Source organism: Anomaloglossus baeobatrachus, chromosome 5 (assembly GCF_048569485.1).
Source record: "Anomaloglossus baeobatrachus isolate aAnoBae1 chromosome 5, aAnoBae1.hap1, whole genome shotgun sequence".
Classification (NCBI taxonomy): domain Eukaryota; kingdom Metazoa; phylum Chordata; class Amphibia; order Anura; family Aromobatidae; genus Anomaloglossus; species Anomaloglossus baeobatrachus.
In genome coordinates this window covers 99,995,103-100,009,150 of record NC_134357.1, presented here as the reverse complement: position 1 = coordinate 100,009,150, position 14,048 = coordinate 99,995,103, and the positions used below count along the sequence as shown (strand labels likewise).

Sequence of the window (14,048 nt, the reverse complement as noted above, 5' to 3'; positions counted from 1 at the left end):
CTTTCACATTGCGTTTTTACCAATGTAGTCTACCACGTCTGGGTGTCCGCCTGCAGAAAATGTATATACCTGAAAATGGTGCAAGACAGAGCACACGGTGACTCCGTCTGCTCCATTATAGTCAATGGCCCAGTCGGCGTATGCGCCCAAAACCCATTTTGCCGGGGGGACTGGGATTTTCAGATGGATGCCCCGACAGGACCAGTGAACGTAGGTAAAAATGCAATGTGAAAGCGGCCTAACTCACACTGGTCTCTATCACTCCTCTCTACTATGGGCCAGACACATTATTAACCCTGTCATACCTGACTAAAAGGAAATAACAGGAACTGCAGCCTAGAGAATGATGGAACATACAGTAAATCATATTTTACATTACCATAAAATGCAGGACTCTTCATAGAATGGGCATGAGCTCTTTACCACCTCCTCTCACCTGTACAAGTTTTTTTTCCCCATATTTTGCATTGTGTCCATGGTTTTTATATTCTAAATGTTTGCAGTTGTCTTTTCATAAAGTTGTAACATTTTTGCACAATTGTGCTCCAATCCTTTCCCAGAGGAGTCATTTGTATGCCATGATTCTTTTAAATAAAGGTTAAAGTCACTAAACTAAAAACATTGTAAAAACTTGTATCACTGCCGTTCCTCAGATAAACTTTTTGAAAATAAAAATAAACATATATAGAATTTTTGTGTTTGGAAAAGTCCGATTTATAGAAAATATTAAATTGTGTAACTCATTTTGTAAATGCCACATAAAGAGAAAATATCAAAAAGCCAAAATTGCCAGTTTTTGGGGTCTCACAAAATACTAATAAAAAGTAACAAAAAATGTACCAGTCAAAACTACAGCTTGACATGCAACAAACAAGCCGTCAGTCAGCTCCATCAACAGAAAAAGAAAAGGTCTGAGAATATGGTGACACAAACCAAATTTATTTTTTCACAAAGTTAAAAAATGTTTTAAGCCACTAAAATAGTAAAAAAAAAATACATATTTTGGGCTAAAATTGTGCTGAAGAATCAGGTTGTAAGGTCATTTTTAGCGTACAATAAACATAATAAAAATTAGTTCCCAAAAAAAAACAACAGAAAAAAGACAAATTGCATAATTTCACACAAAATCCCAAAATGGACAGGACCAAATTTTTGGCACTTTGCCAAAATTGTGTGTAAACAACTTTACTTCAAGCATGTCATGCTTGGTCAAGATCACCTGTGGCAAGTAACAGGTGTGGGCAATAGGAAAATCACACCTGAAAGCAGTTAAAAAGGGAAGAGGTTGTGAAGTCCGTATGGTGGAAAAGCAGCTCCAATCAAGTTCCAAAGAAATTCAAGCTGTCTTGGAGGCTCAGGATGAATCAGTGTCAGCACAAACTATCCTTCAACATTTGAATTGAATTAAATGGTATGGCCGGAGACCCATGAGAACCTGACTGCTGACACACAGACATGAAAAAGCTAGACTGCAGTTCGTCAAAATGTATGTGAGTAAGCCAAAATCCTTCTGGGAAAGTGTTATGTGGACAGATGAGACTAAGATAGAGCTTTTTGGTAAAGCACATCAGTGTACTGTTTATCAAAAATGGAAAGAGGCCTAAAAAGAAAAGAAAACAGGACCTACAGTCAAGTATGGTGGAGGTTCAAAGAAATTCTGGGGTTATTTTGCTGCCTCTTGACACTAGGTGCTTTGACTATGTGCAAGGCATCATGAAATCTGAAGATTCCCAAAGGACTTATGATATAGTGCCCAGTGTCAGAAAGCTGGGTTTGCATTCTAGGTCATGGGTCTTCCAGTAGGAAAATGACCTTATATTCCTGCTGGAAGACCCATATCCTTCAAAAGCACCCTGAAATGGATGGAAACAAAGTGCTGGAGACTTCTGAAGTTGCAGCAAGAGGTCCAGATCTAAATCCTTTTGAACCCTTGTGGTTAGGTCTTAAAATTATTATTGGGAGAAAATACCAGAGAGTCCTGGAGAAGTTTTAAAAGGAAAGTGGCCCAAAATTCCAGTTGAGAGTGTAAGAAGCTTGTTGTTGGTTATAGGACTCGATTGATTGCAGTTATTTGTTCCAAAAGGTGTGCAACCAAATATTAAGTTGATGGTGCCAACAATTTTGTCCAGCCCATTTTGGAGTTTTGTGTGAAATTATGTCCAGTTTGCCTTTTTATCTCTCTTTCTTTTTTTGTATTGTTCCAATATACATAAAGGAAATAATCATGTGACTATCATAACATGTACGAGTATAATTGCAATAATTTTTTCATAGAAATACTTCATTTTATAGAACAATTTCAAGGGTGCCAACACTTTCGGCAATAACTGTAGCTATGTTGACAAAAAAATAAAAAAGGTAGAGAAATTTTAAAGCATTAAAGCACAAAAAAGAAGTTGGCTGCATCCTTAAAAGGGTCAAATATATATGTTTGACTTGATGAGGCTGGTGTACTTACTTTGAAAATCCTTTTCAGAATTTCTTGCCAATTTATTATGAAAGTTGTCAACATATTGAAATGAGCAGCTGGACTATATAAGTATAATGGATTATACAGCCATACTGACATTGATTTTTAGAGTGAGTATACCAGCCTCATCAGGTCTAAGAAATCAGTTTACTAATCTGTACAGTTTGTATTGTAAAATCTGGCAGCAGCCGGTTTGTTTTATACTTGAATACATAGCAAGGACAATATCACGTTTCATGTCCACTTACTTAGAAATGAGCTTTAATAGAAGTGGGAAAACCTAGAAGTATCAAGGTGATTCTAGAGGCTGCTTGGGTTTAATTTCAAAGGTTAACCCTGATCCGATTTCTGTGTGACTGAGCCTCATTGCCACCTATAATGATTGCCAGGGGACATTCGAGACAAAGTCATAAGACAGAGCTTACGATGACATGGAAACCTACCATGAAAACGGCATTAATTACTCTATAATCAAAATGTATCAAATTATTACATGTGGAGGTATTGACATGTTTCCTGCCCCGCTGAGAGGCAGAATTTACTGATCTCTCATTATAAAATCTGAAAAAAAAATCCATATCAGTAATGTAGAGGTATCAATATATTTAACAATTACTGGTGCGCACTACTATAGAAAATTCACTGCAAATTGTATGGAGAAAATCCATACATCCAATAATAATAAAATCCATAATTATAGTAGCAGCATTTAGGCATTCACTATGCTTAAAGCACCACTCCAGCATTTTTTTTCATCTCTGGAGTATTACTTTAAATCTGAGTTCCCGACCTTGGTCTTATACTCACCGTCCGGCATCTTCATCTTTGTTTGGCTGTGTCCCGTGACACTATCTTGTGACTGTAATTTTGGGCTGGACAGAAATCAGAATTTACATCACAAGCTCTCAATGCTACTCTATGAGAGCCAGAACAAGGCTTTCATAGACTTATATTGAGTTGTGACCTCCATGAAACACTTATGCTGCCGACAGGTCACTAAGTGCCCGAGCGACGCTGAAAACAGATGCTGAGTATAAGACCAGAGGAAGGGGACTTAAATTTAAAGCACCACTACAATGGTGAAATTAAAATAGAAACGGTGGGGTGGTGCTTTAAAAAAGTATATAATCAAATAAAATTTGCATAGTAAGTTGACCAAGCTAGGTGGATATACTACTTGCAGCGCATATGTACTTCTTAGTTTGGATACACACATCCGACACCCTCATGTAGGCCTATGAGGCTGCTGATTCGGGTCAGGTGGCCCACGGCTGGTGTGCATCACGGAGAGCGGCACACCGGGATGCATGAATGAAGCCACACATTTACTCATGGCTACTACTTCCCTAGCATTTACCAATGTACATATCTAACATTTACTCTTATATGTTGGCCTAGTATTTTGTGTACTTTGTGTACTAATTATCCCTTACATTTAGTTCCTGTCCACATGTCCATTTTGGAGTTTCTTTTTAGGATTATACAATTTTTTTTTTATCATTTTACTAACTGATGCAAAGGGAAGCAAAGTGGCTTCATTGATTCTTATGGGGTCAGTCTAATTAATTCCCAACATTGTGGAATGATGAAGATCCAACTGCTGAGCTCCTCATGATCCCGAGAACTGGAGTCTCACATTCATTCTGTCTGGGATCTGGGAGATTCAGCGCTCCAATATCTCTAGTAGTCCTAAAAACAATTACTCTGTTCTATTTAAACTGGACATTTCAGAGCCGCTATGCTTTGGCTTGGTGAGCACGTTCACACGTTCATAGTTGTGAAGAACAAAGTGAGGAGAACCAGTCAATTTTTTTGATCTGGTCAAAATTCCACTGTTCTCCTAAATCGGAAGTTGTTTTCTTTGGTTCCTGCGCCTCTCTGTTTCAGAGATATGGCTCCTTCATTTTTGTATGTAAATCTAGTTGTTAACCAAGAAGTCATGATCTTCAACTCTTCTCTGTAGGCATCTTCTGGAGGATCACATCCCCTTGACTAATAAAATTCAATAAAAAGCATGAAAAGGAAGAGGCTGCCATGTCTCACCAGTTAGACCCGTAAAGAAATACTGTACTTATTTCTGACACATGGCCGGTCTTCTTTAAAGCCCGCTTTACACGCTACAATATATCTTACGATATGTCGGCGGGGTCACGTCGTAAGTGACGCACATCCGGCATCGTAAGGTACATTGTAGTGTGTAACAGCTACGTGCGATTGCAAATGAACGGTAAAACGTTCATCGCATGCATGTCGTTCATTCCTCATGAATTGAACGTCAGGTTGTTCATCATACCCGGGGCAGCACACATCGCAGCGTGTTACACCCCGGGAACGATGAACAGATCTTACCTGAGTCCTGCGGCTCCCGGCCAGCAATGCAGAAGGAAAGAGGTGGGCGGGATGTTTACATCCTGCTCATCTCCGCCCCTCCGCTTCTATTGGCCGGCTGCCACGTGACGTCGATGTGACGCTGAACGTCCCTCCCACTCCAGGAAGTGGACGTTTGCCGCCCACATCGAGGTCGTATGGACGGGTAAGTGCGTGTGACGGGGGTTAATCGTTTGTGCGGCACATTCAACAAAATTGAACGTGCCGCACATATGATGTGGGTGGTTACGATCGCATACGATATCGTATGCAGAATCGTAACATGTAAAGCAGGCTTAACTCAATCGCCAGTAAAACTTTTTTACTATGAAATTGCAGCCATGTACCCAGCAATGTTCTGTTACATGGGATTACTCACCATCTTGCTTTACACTTCTCAAGTACGTTCTTCGGGACATCAGAAGTCTCTTAACATGCTGTTCCTCTCCATGTGCTGCTCTGGACGGATTCCAGCACCCCTCAGTCATGAGACTAATGATCCAGATTAGTTTGGCCAGGTGTCTGGTAGTGAATGAGCCCTGTACAGGATTATACTATTTAGGGAGGGATTTTTCTTGGTCCTATTGAAACCGCAGGGTCACCTCCACAAAGATGTACATTAATGTATAAACTCACCAACAATAATATGGATGAGCAGAGAGTTTACCAATATCTTATTGGATGTTCTCCTTCATAGGTGCAGCTAAAAAGTGAAGAATCCAAAACATTTGCAATGAAGATCCTTAAGAAGCGACACATAGTGGACACAAGGCAGCAGGAACACATTCGATCCGAGAAACAGATAATGCAAAGTGCTCACTCTGACTTCATTGTAAGGTAAGATATGTCACCCCTATAATTCTATGGTATGGCTCTAAACTTGATAGCCATTAACAACTAGGTGCCCATTTTTTGATGGTCAAGATCATTACTATAAGATGGTTATGTTCCCCTTAGGGTACGGTCACACAAGCGTATGACTCGTCTGAGAGTAATGCGAGAAAATCTATCATTGCCCTCGGACCAATGTTATTGAATGAGGGGGAACAGATGGTCAGTTTTTTTCTCATCCAGATTCTGGATGAGCAAAAAGTCGCAGCATGCTGCAATTGTCAGTGAGAGACGTGCCACCCGCACACATACAAGTCTGTGGGTGTGAGTGAAACATCGGACTGCACTCAGATGACATCCAAGTGCAGTGCGATATATGCACAGGCTGACAAAGGAGGAGACGGGAGATAATAATAATTTTTATTTATATAGCGCCAACATATTGCGCAGCACTTTACAATTCAGTGGGGACATGTACAGACAATATGAGACAATACAAATAACAAGATTCAGATACCAGGAGGAGTGAGGGCCCTTACAGTCTATGAGGGAAGAGGGGAGGCACAATAGGTGAATAGGGGGAGATTAATACCTCTCTCTCCTCCGCAGCTGAGATCCGATCGCAGGATCGGATCTCAGTTGCATGACACTCGGCTCACGCTGGCAGCGTAGCAGAAGGTGGCGGTCATTAGCATATTGCATCCAATGCTCTAGCATCGGATGCCCTACGATCGTGTGAATCCAGCCTTATAATGACTGCAGTTGAGATATTGGGTCAATGTCGTATTCCTGCTGAGAATTTTGGGCGGTTGTTGCTGACGGGTTGTATAGATGGGTAACAATGTTTCTTTTTTCAGGTTATACAGAACATTTAAGGACAGCAAGTATTTGTACATGTTGATGGAAGCCTGTCTAGGGGGAGAGCTTTGGACTATTCTCAGGGACAGGTATGTAGTCTTTGCCAGATCACATCTAGGTTATAGGGGTAATGCTGTGTTCTACTATTTCATGAAGATTAGCAAGCAACATACCCAACAATACTGCATGTCTTGGCCTTTTTTCTGGCCATGGAGCTCATGCTTGGAGCAAAATTATCCTATTTTATCCCTATAATTTAATTTTGTAATTTCTAATTAAGGTTATTGTGTTGCGCCAGTGATTGAGGCCTATGTTGCGCCACTGACTATTTGTGTCTGCACCACTGACCTCTATGATATTTCATGATCGCATTGCAATTTAGAATGTGGACCAGAATCATGAAATTATCACTGGTTTGCATTGCACTATGTATGATTTAAGGTAGAAATGCTTTTATTTTTATAAATGTGCATTTTAATGTAGGAACTGTATGGCTATCTTTAGGAATTTATGCAAAAATCCAAATGTGATTTTCTCAAAGACTATTAGGTTATTCAGCTTTTAGTAGCATTGTGTGCAATGACCTATGGAATATTAAAAGGTTATTCTCTTGATCTTCAGCAGAAGCGCACCGCTCCCCAGCCTCCCTCATACCTACCCGCCTGATGGGATCAGTGATGTTGTTACACCTCTGGCCCAAAGTACGTGCGCTCCAATGCTGCTGTATGAAGCACCTTTGCCTCTGCAGTATCCGAAGAGCTCACTAAACTGAAGCTCCCAGATAAGACACTTAGGGTCAGCACACACGGCGAGTAATACGGAGGGAGTAGAATGTGATAAAAAATCATATTCCACTCGGACAAATATTACTGTAAGGGGCAGCTCCCATGAGCGATTGTTTTCTCAGCCCTAATCGGACCGAGAAAACAGTCGCAGCATGCTGCAGGTGCAATGCCATTCTGTTTCACTTGCACCCATTCAAGTCTATAGGGCGAGAGAAACATCGCATTGCTCTCATGTTACACCGGTGTAACACGAGAGCAGTGCGATTCTCCTATCAGCCGGCAACGGAAGAGATGAAGAGATAACTCCCTCCCCTCTGCAGTGCCAGCCCTCGGCCCCGCAACTGTGGTCTGATCGCATGATCGGACCACAGTCTCATTACACTCGGCTCCCACGTTGCTGCGAGCGTGAGCCAAGTGCCATACGAGGACTTGCAGTAATCCCCGTGTGGCCTCAGCCTAACAGTGCACTCCAGCAATCCCAGCCAGCTTCAGAGCAACACTTACATAGTCCTTTGGTAAGAGCTTATAAGCGTTGTGCATATTTGGCCTCCATTGCTAGATCTAGGCCACATGCAGTAATCAATAAAATACCACTATAATCGTAAGAATTGAGGGGAATTTTAATACCAAATAAATTTCAAAGTTTCTTGTTTCCCTATTGTCAACTAGTGTCAACTAGTGACATAAACTTGTGGTCACCTCCACTGAGTTTATTCTATTGGCGTTATGAAGCGTTATGAACTATACCAATGCCCCTCTGAAAGTTTTGTGCAGGTACTTTACATGTATTTTAGTGCATATAGTTATATATTTTTTCTTGAATATTTTTGTGAAAAATAAGCTTGAGCTACCAAAATACAGATTTAATTATCTATATGGCTTCTGAAAGAATAATAGAGTTCCCCTTCAACTCTACATGCTTTAAATAGACAAAAAAGCTGTCCTGACTTTACCTACACTACACTATACAGTATATCCATTGCTGCATATTAGAATAAATTGCAAAATGCAAAAAGTTGTATACACCACATGTCCTTTCTGCTACAGCATGGTTCAATGCTTAATCTCCTATCAATAACCCAACTGTTCTTGCTCATGGGAAAGCACATACAATTATAAAGTGGCATGATAATATCTTCCTATTCTTGTTTTATACTGGTCAACTAGGAGAAGCATTTTAGACCACTGTGTTCTTGCAACCCTTAAGGCCCCGTCACACGCAACAACATATCTAACGATATATCGCCGGGGTCACGGACTCCGTGACGCACATCCGGCATCGTTAGCGACGTTGTTGCGTGTGACACCAACGAACGTCCATTAACGATCAAAAATACTCACCTTATCGTTGATCGTTGATCGTTGATACGTCGTTCATTTTCAAAAAAACGTTGATTGTTGAGGATGCAGGTTGTTTGTCGTTCTCGAGGCAGGGCACATCGCTACATGTGACACCCCAGGAACGACGAACTACAGCTTACCTGCGGCCGCCAGCAATGCGGAAGGAAGGAGGTGGGCGGGATGTTTCTCCCCCTCATCTCCGCCCCTCCGCTTCTATTGGGCAGCCGCTTAGTGACGCCGCTGTGACGCTGTACAAACAGCCCCCTTAGAAAGGAGGCGGTTTGCCGGCAACAGCAACGTTGCTAGGCAGGTAAGTCCGTGTGACGTCTCCAAACGATATTGTGCGCCACGGGCAGCGATTTACCTGTGACGCACAAACGACGGGGGCGGGTACGCTCGCTAGCGTTATCACTGCGTGTGAAGGGGTCTTTAGGCAGCAAACTAAAACTCAACGTGCATATGGATTTTGCATCTTCATAGATTGTGCTGGGGACGCAGGACACATGCAGCTACGCTGCAGTGCTAAACGCAGCATAACTGCATTCAACTACGCAGCGTGGGCACATAGCCTTAAAGTGATCATTTAGCCCCCATAGGAAATGTGATTAACATTTTGAATGTATTATAATTATTCATAATGGTCTATACTCCTCCTTTATCTAAGATTAGCATGTTTGTCTCTCCATGTTTATGATGGCCACTGTATAAGCGCAGAGAGCACGTGCCCCGCCTTTCCATTGATGAGTGAAGGACCAGTGATGATGATGATAATGCTTTGCCCAGTCTATGGCTCAATACTGGGGAGAAACCGACAGTAGGTTGGTTTGGACTTACCACAAGGCTCCACAGTAGACATTTTAGACATGAAAAGAGGGGGCATCGATCTCAGATTGAAGGTGTGGCATCGGACTGGAGGCCATTAGGAAAAGTGACTATACATTAGAAATTTTTATGTCACATTTATTATGCTGCGTGTAAAGTTTCTTTAATACTATCATTAGATGAGTGCTGGACAATCCCACTAGGACACAACTGGACAATCATCTAATCTGTGTAATGATGTCCCGACTGTCCTTCAATCCTTTGGTGACACATGTCAGGGAAAGAACAGTTGGGCATGTCCAAAAGGGAACATGTCCGGTTGTCTGACTCTCCCCAACTGCTAGGATAGCAATATAGGAGCAGATTTTTTAAATCTTCTACTATGTTTTCTGCCTTAGTAACCCTGCAATATTTGTAGCTTTGTCTTGCATTGCATATGCTAATGAGGTAGTAAAAATGAGACTGGCCATCAATCACGCCCAAGAAGGTATGATTAGAATATCGACAGCAGGACTAGTCTGGGAGAAAACTAATCCTGCCTCAATAACATATGTAACCCTGCCAAATGCAACTAGATTCTTCCAGCATTAATAAACCACAAAAAAAACACCATATCAGATTACAAACATCTGCACCTATTGTGTAATAGCAGCGATTGGATGCAGTCGGGGCACCTGACATTTTCCTTTTAATTTCGGCATAATGGATCCATTTTGTTTGGTAGCGGCTTAATCCCCTCTTCTCCTTCCGTGTCGTGCTTGGAGGCTGCATGTACTGGCTGGTTATTCATGGTCTGAAGCCAGCACATCTTCAAATGAAGAAAGAAGAAGACTTTGTGTTATAGAATTGTAGCAACTAAGTAGTCAGATAATTGTATATTAGTGCGCTGTAAAGTTGGCCATACATGTTAGAGAAAATTCTGTCCATGTCAAGATGATCAATCAGCCTATTAATGAAAATGGGCATCTGCCAACACCGGATTGCAAATGTTGGGTCCTAGGTGTTTGATAGCAGCGTTTTCTTCCCACATTATTATGGAGTTGAGAAGAATTGCTGCCACTTATAAACCCAGTCATATTACCCAGAGGAGCATTGCAGCTATAAGACTCCTCATCACTGACAGCCAAAATGTTTTGTCAGTCTCCGCAAGGAGCAATATTTTCCCCTTAGACCCCAGTAGAGCTTCTCATTCACCCAGATCAGATCTCATGCTTTGCACTGACGAGGGACAATCATCCCGAAACACCGTGTCTGCAAATTGAGGTTCTGATCTGGCATAAATCCTAGGTCATATGAAAAGGCTTGTTAAAGGGCCACTTTTGACTTTTAGGATTGCTACTTCCAACAGGCGGCACTAGTGTTCGTCTCCTTCCTCCCTGAAGAGACAATTTGAATGCCAGTCATAAAATCTGAAGATCCCTCCTCTGTATGTATACACTGATACTGTACATGATATCCTGACCATGACAATAAAAATCAGAAGAATGTGGCGAAATCCATGTGTCTGCACCCAATGACAATGCATTACAACCAATCTGCTTTTGTCCTTGAAGGAATTTCATGACTTTTCTTTGCATTTTGCTCTTTTCCCCATCAATTACTATCGTATATCTACAAATAAGCAGCAAAACAGCAGCAGGAATAACTCAAAATGTGTATAAGTATGTACCCCATTTTGGTCTGTATGTTCTTCCTGTGTGGTATGACCAGCATGTCTGCAGCGCGGCCTATAGCTCCCGGGAATGTTGCATTTAGCGGATTTGAATTAGAAAAAAAAAATGCAATTTTATTTCTCATCATACGAGAAAATGATGTTGCCTATTGTTGTCTGTACATACTGGTCAACGCACAAACAATTGATGGCTGTCTTCCATATTATATATGTATACCTTTATTTACCGTTGTATCATCTTGGCTACTCATCTGTGACTTCAAGTGAACGCTTGTGATGTTGAAACCATTGCATTTTATTGTGTATAGTACTTTGTGTGTCATAGCGAAGCTATATTATAATGTGGCATTATTAGTCACCCCATATTTCTTGAACCCCTTCTCACCAGGAGTGCGAATAGTGTGTAGAATACTTTAGTCAGACTTGTATTTTCAAGTTTTCGGGAGATGTAGGATGCTAGTAACTAGTCAGGTATTGTGAAATGCCCAGTTATTTTTTGGCTAGCCTCTTGATTATATATCAGATTGAAATTGACAACAATAAGTGCAGCCATACTGGCTGACAAATCCTTTATATAGAAGTCAAATTCAATATGTCAACCAATATGGTGTCACTGCAAAGAAATGACCATTGCAGCAAACTTGCCCCAATTACCAAACTTTGGCTTCTTTTCTAACTTTTGATCCACCTGTATATATGGCCATTATGTTTTTATGTAGACAACCTCTTTAACTGCATAAAGTTTTTATATATTTGGAAGCCCCTACAAATTGCGTATTAAATGGTCAATTTCGATTATAGCAATCTACCGTCGACAGGTCTGATTAATCTCAGATGCCTACTGATCGACGAATATTCGTAAACGTTCAAAAAAAATATTGGGCGCATTAGATTTTACTGGCCAATGATTAGCACAGATTAGGTTATCAGCCATAAAAATCCAACATTGTCCGATGTGGTCTGGATTGGGTTTGAGGCAACTGATGACCGACGAACGATCTGTTTTCAACTAGTATGTACTGGGGCCTTAACGGTTAGTCCTAGTTTCTTCATTTTTATGGTTGAAGCTAGACTTAAGTCCATCAAGTTCAACCCGTAGCCTACCATGTTGATCCAAAGGAAGACAAAAACCACATTAGGCAGACAGTAAGCTTCATATTAGGGGGGAAATTCCTTCCCAACTCCGCGTAGGGCAATCAGACGACTAGCTCCCTGGATCAACGCCCCATCACAGAATGTAGTGCACATTCCATATTATTTCCATAGCATGCTGACCGATTAGAAACACTGTTCACCTTATCCGTATCCATTGCATAATTAATTTCTCATTGCATAAGTATTTGATCATTGTACTGAATTGTGTTGACGCCTTAGGCAGATCTGCTGCACTAAGGTCATTCAACAGTCATTCCGTTGAATGTGAGTCTTTTGGACGTTGTGACTGTGATTTGTAATATATATATATATATATACACACATTATATATACTGTCTGTGCTCATACAACAGAGAATATGTCTGACCACTTGTTATTTCTTCCAGAGGTTCATTTGAAGATTCTACGACAAGGTTTTATACGGCTTGTGTAGTTGAGGCCTTTGCTTACTTGCATTCCAAAGGGATTATTTATAGGGATCTCAAACCAGAGAACCTTATTCTGGACCATCGAGGTTATGCAAAGCTGGTACGTGGTAACATTTATGCTATTGCTAGTATTGTACAAGTATTAAATTGGAAATCTGATAAGTCTGTTATCATTTTAGCAAGGTTTACTCTCACTATACAGATATATCCACCCTTAAAGGGAGTTTCTTCTTTATTTTTAAAGTTAACAATAGGAAACTACCATGGAAAAAAATTACCCTAGAAAGCATGCTTTCCCCTCTAATTTGCTCTTGTTCCAGCCCCGCCACTCCAATGATTTCCGCTAGACCGTAAGTGATGACCTTCTGATCACCAGTCACCTGAATCTGCAGCCAATAAGTGGCCACAGCATTTAGGTCACTGGTCATCAAGGCATCATGATGCAGCATGAACCAATTGTCACGCTAGGTTTGGGGAACTACCAAGAGTATGGCAATAGGTAAGGAAAACCCTTTGTCTAGAGAAGGGGGAGATGGTGACCCCTGACCAAACCTTCAGCTGGCCCCTGGCTCCCCTGACCACCCTAAATAGGTTCCACGCCCATGCGCCGAGCAGGTTACCTGACCCTGATTGACCCTAGAAATGGGCCCTAGGTAGGGAACGAATGGGATGAGCGCTTAGTCAAGTCCACTAAGCTCTAAAGGACACACAGGGAACACACACAGGGAAAAGCATATGAACATCTTATTTCCAGAATGTTTCAGGGAGAGGTACAGCAACGAACAACAATGTTTCTTCAGATGGATACAGATCGACTCCTTGCATCCAAGGCCTGTATAGGTTTTAATTCTATCACCAGCAAAGACCAAGGGTGAATGAAAGTATTTAAGGACACAAAGGGAAGTGCTGATGATTAACATCTGAAAAGGAGAGGAAATCCACAGGGTCCTAAAGGGACAGGGATTAACCCAAAGCAGTGAAGAAGAGAATGTCAGGGTGCAGTTTATGTAGCCAAACGCTGCCACATTTCTACAGCTGGACACCATAGGACTGTCTGTCAAGCGTGGCACACCTGAGACACCAACTGATTGATGGCACTGGAGCAAAGAGAGGATTCTGGTGGTAACCGCCATTTTTTATTTTTTTTTAACCAGGATAACTTCCTATTGTTAGCTTAAAAAATCGAGCAGAAAGGTTACTAAAGTTTAGCTCAGGATTCCAATAAATCCTAATAAAAATGTAATATATTATGTCAATATGTTAGGAAAGCCGCGACAATCTGTAATTCAAATCATAACCACTGCCTGACTTCCTACAAG

General features: G+C 41.3%; 1 protein-coding gene across 4 annotated transcripts in view; it reads left to right on the top strand.

Moving 5' to 3' along the window:
- The window catches only part of PRKG1 (protein kinase cGMP-dependent 1), a 1,599,245-nt gene that overhangs the window by 1,562,461 nt on the left and 22,736 nt on the right, over nt 1–14,048 (top strand). For 2 of the 4 annotated variants that reach the window (XM_075348723.1, XM_075348721.1), the window contains exons 11-14: nt 5,535–5,674; nt 6,526–6,615; nt 11,100–11,135; nt 12,688–12,829. In XM_075348723.1, the coding sequence (XP_075204838.1) occupies nt 5,535–5,674; nt 6,526–6,615; nt 11,100–11,135; nt 12,688–12,829 (408 nt within the window). The remainder of the gene's footprint in view (nt 1–5,534; nt 5,675–6,525; nt 6,616–11,099; nt 11,136–12,687; nt 12,830–14,048) is intronic. The other 2 variants (XM_075348724.1, XM_075348722.1) reach the window with 1 other exon arrangement.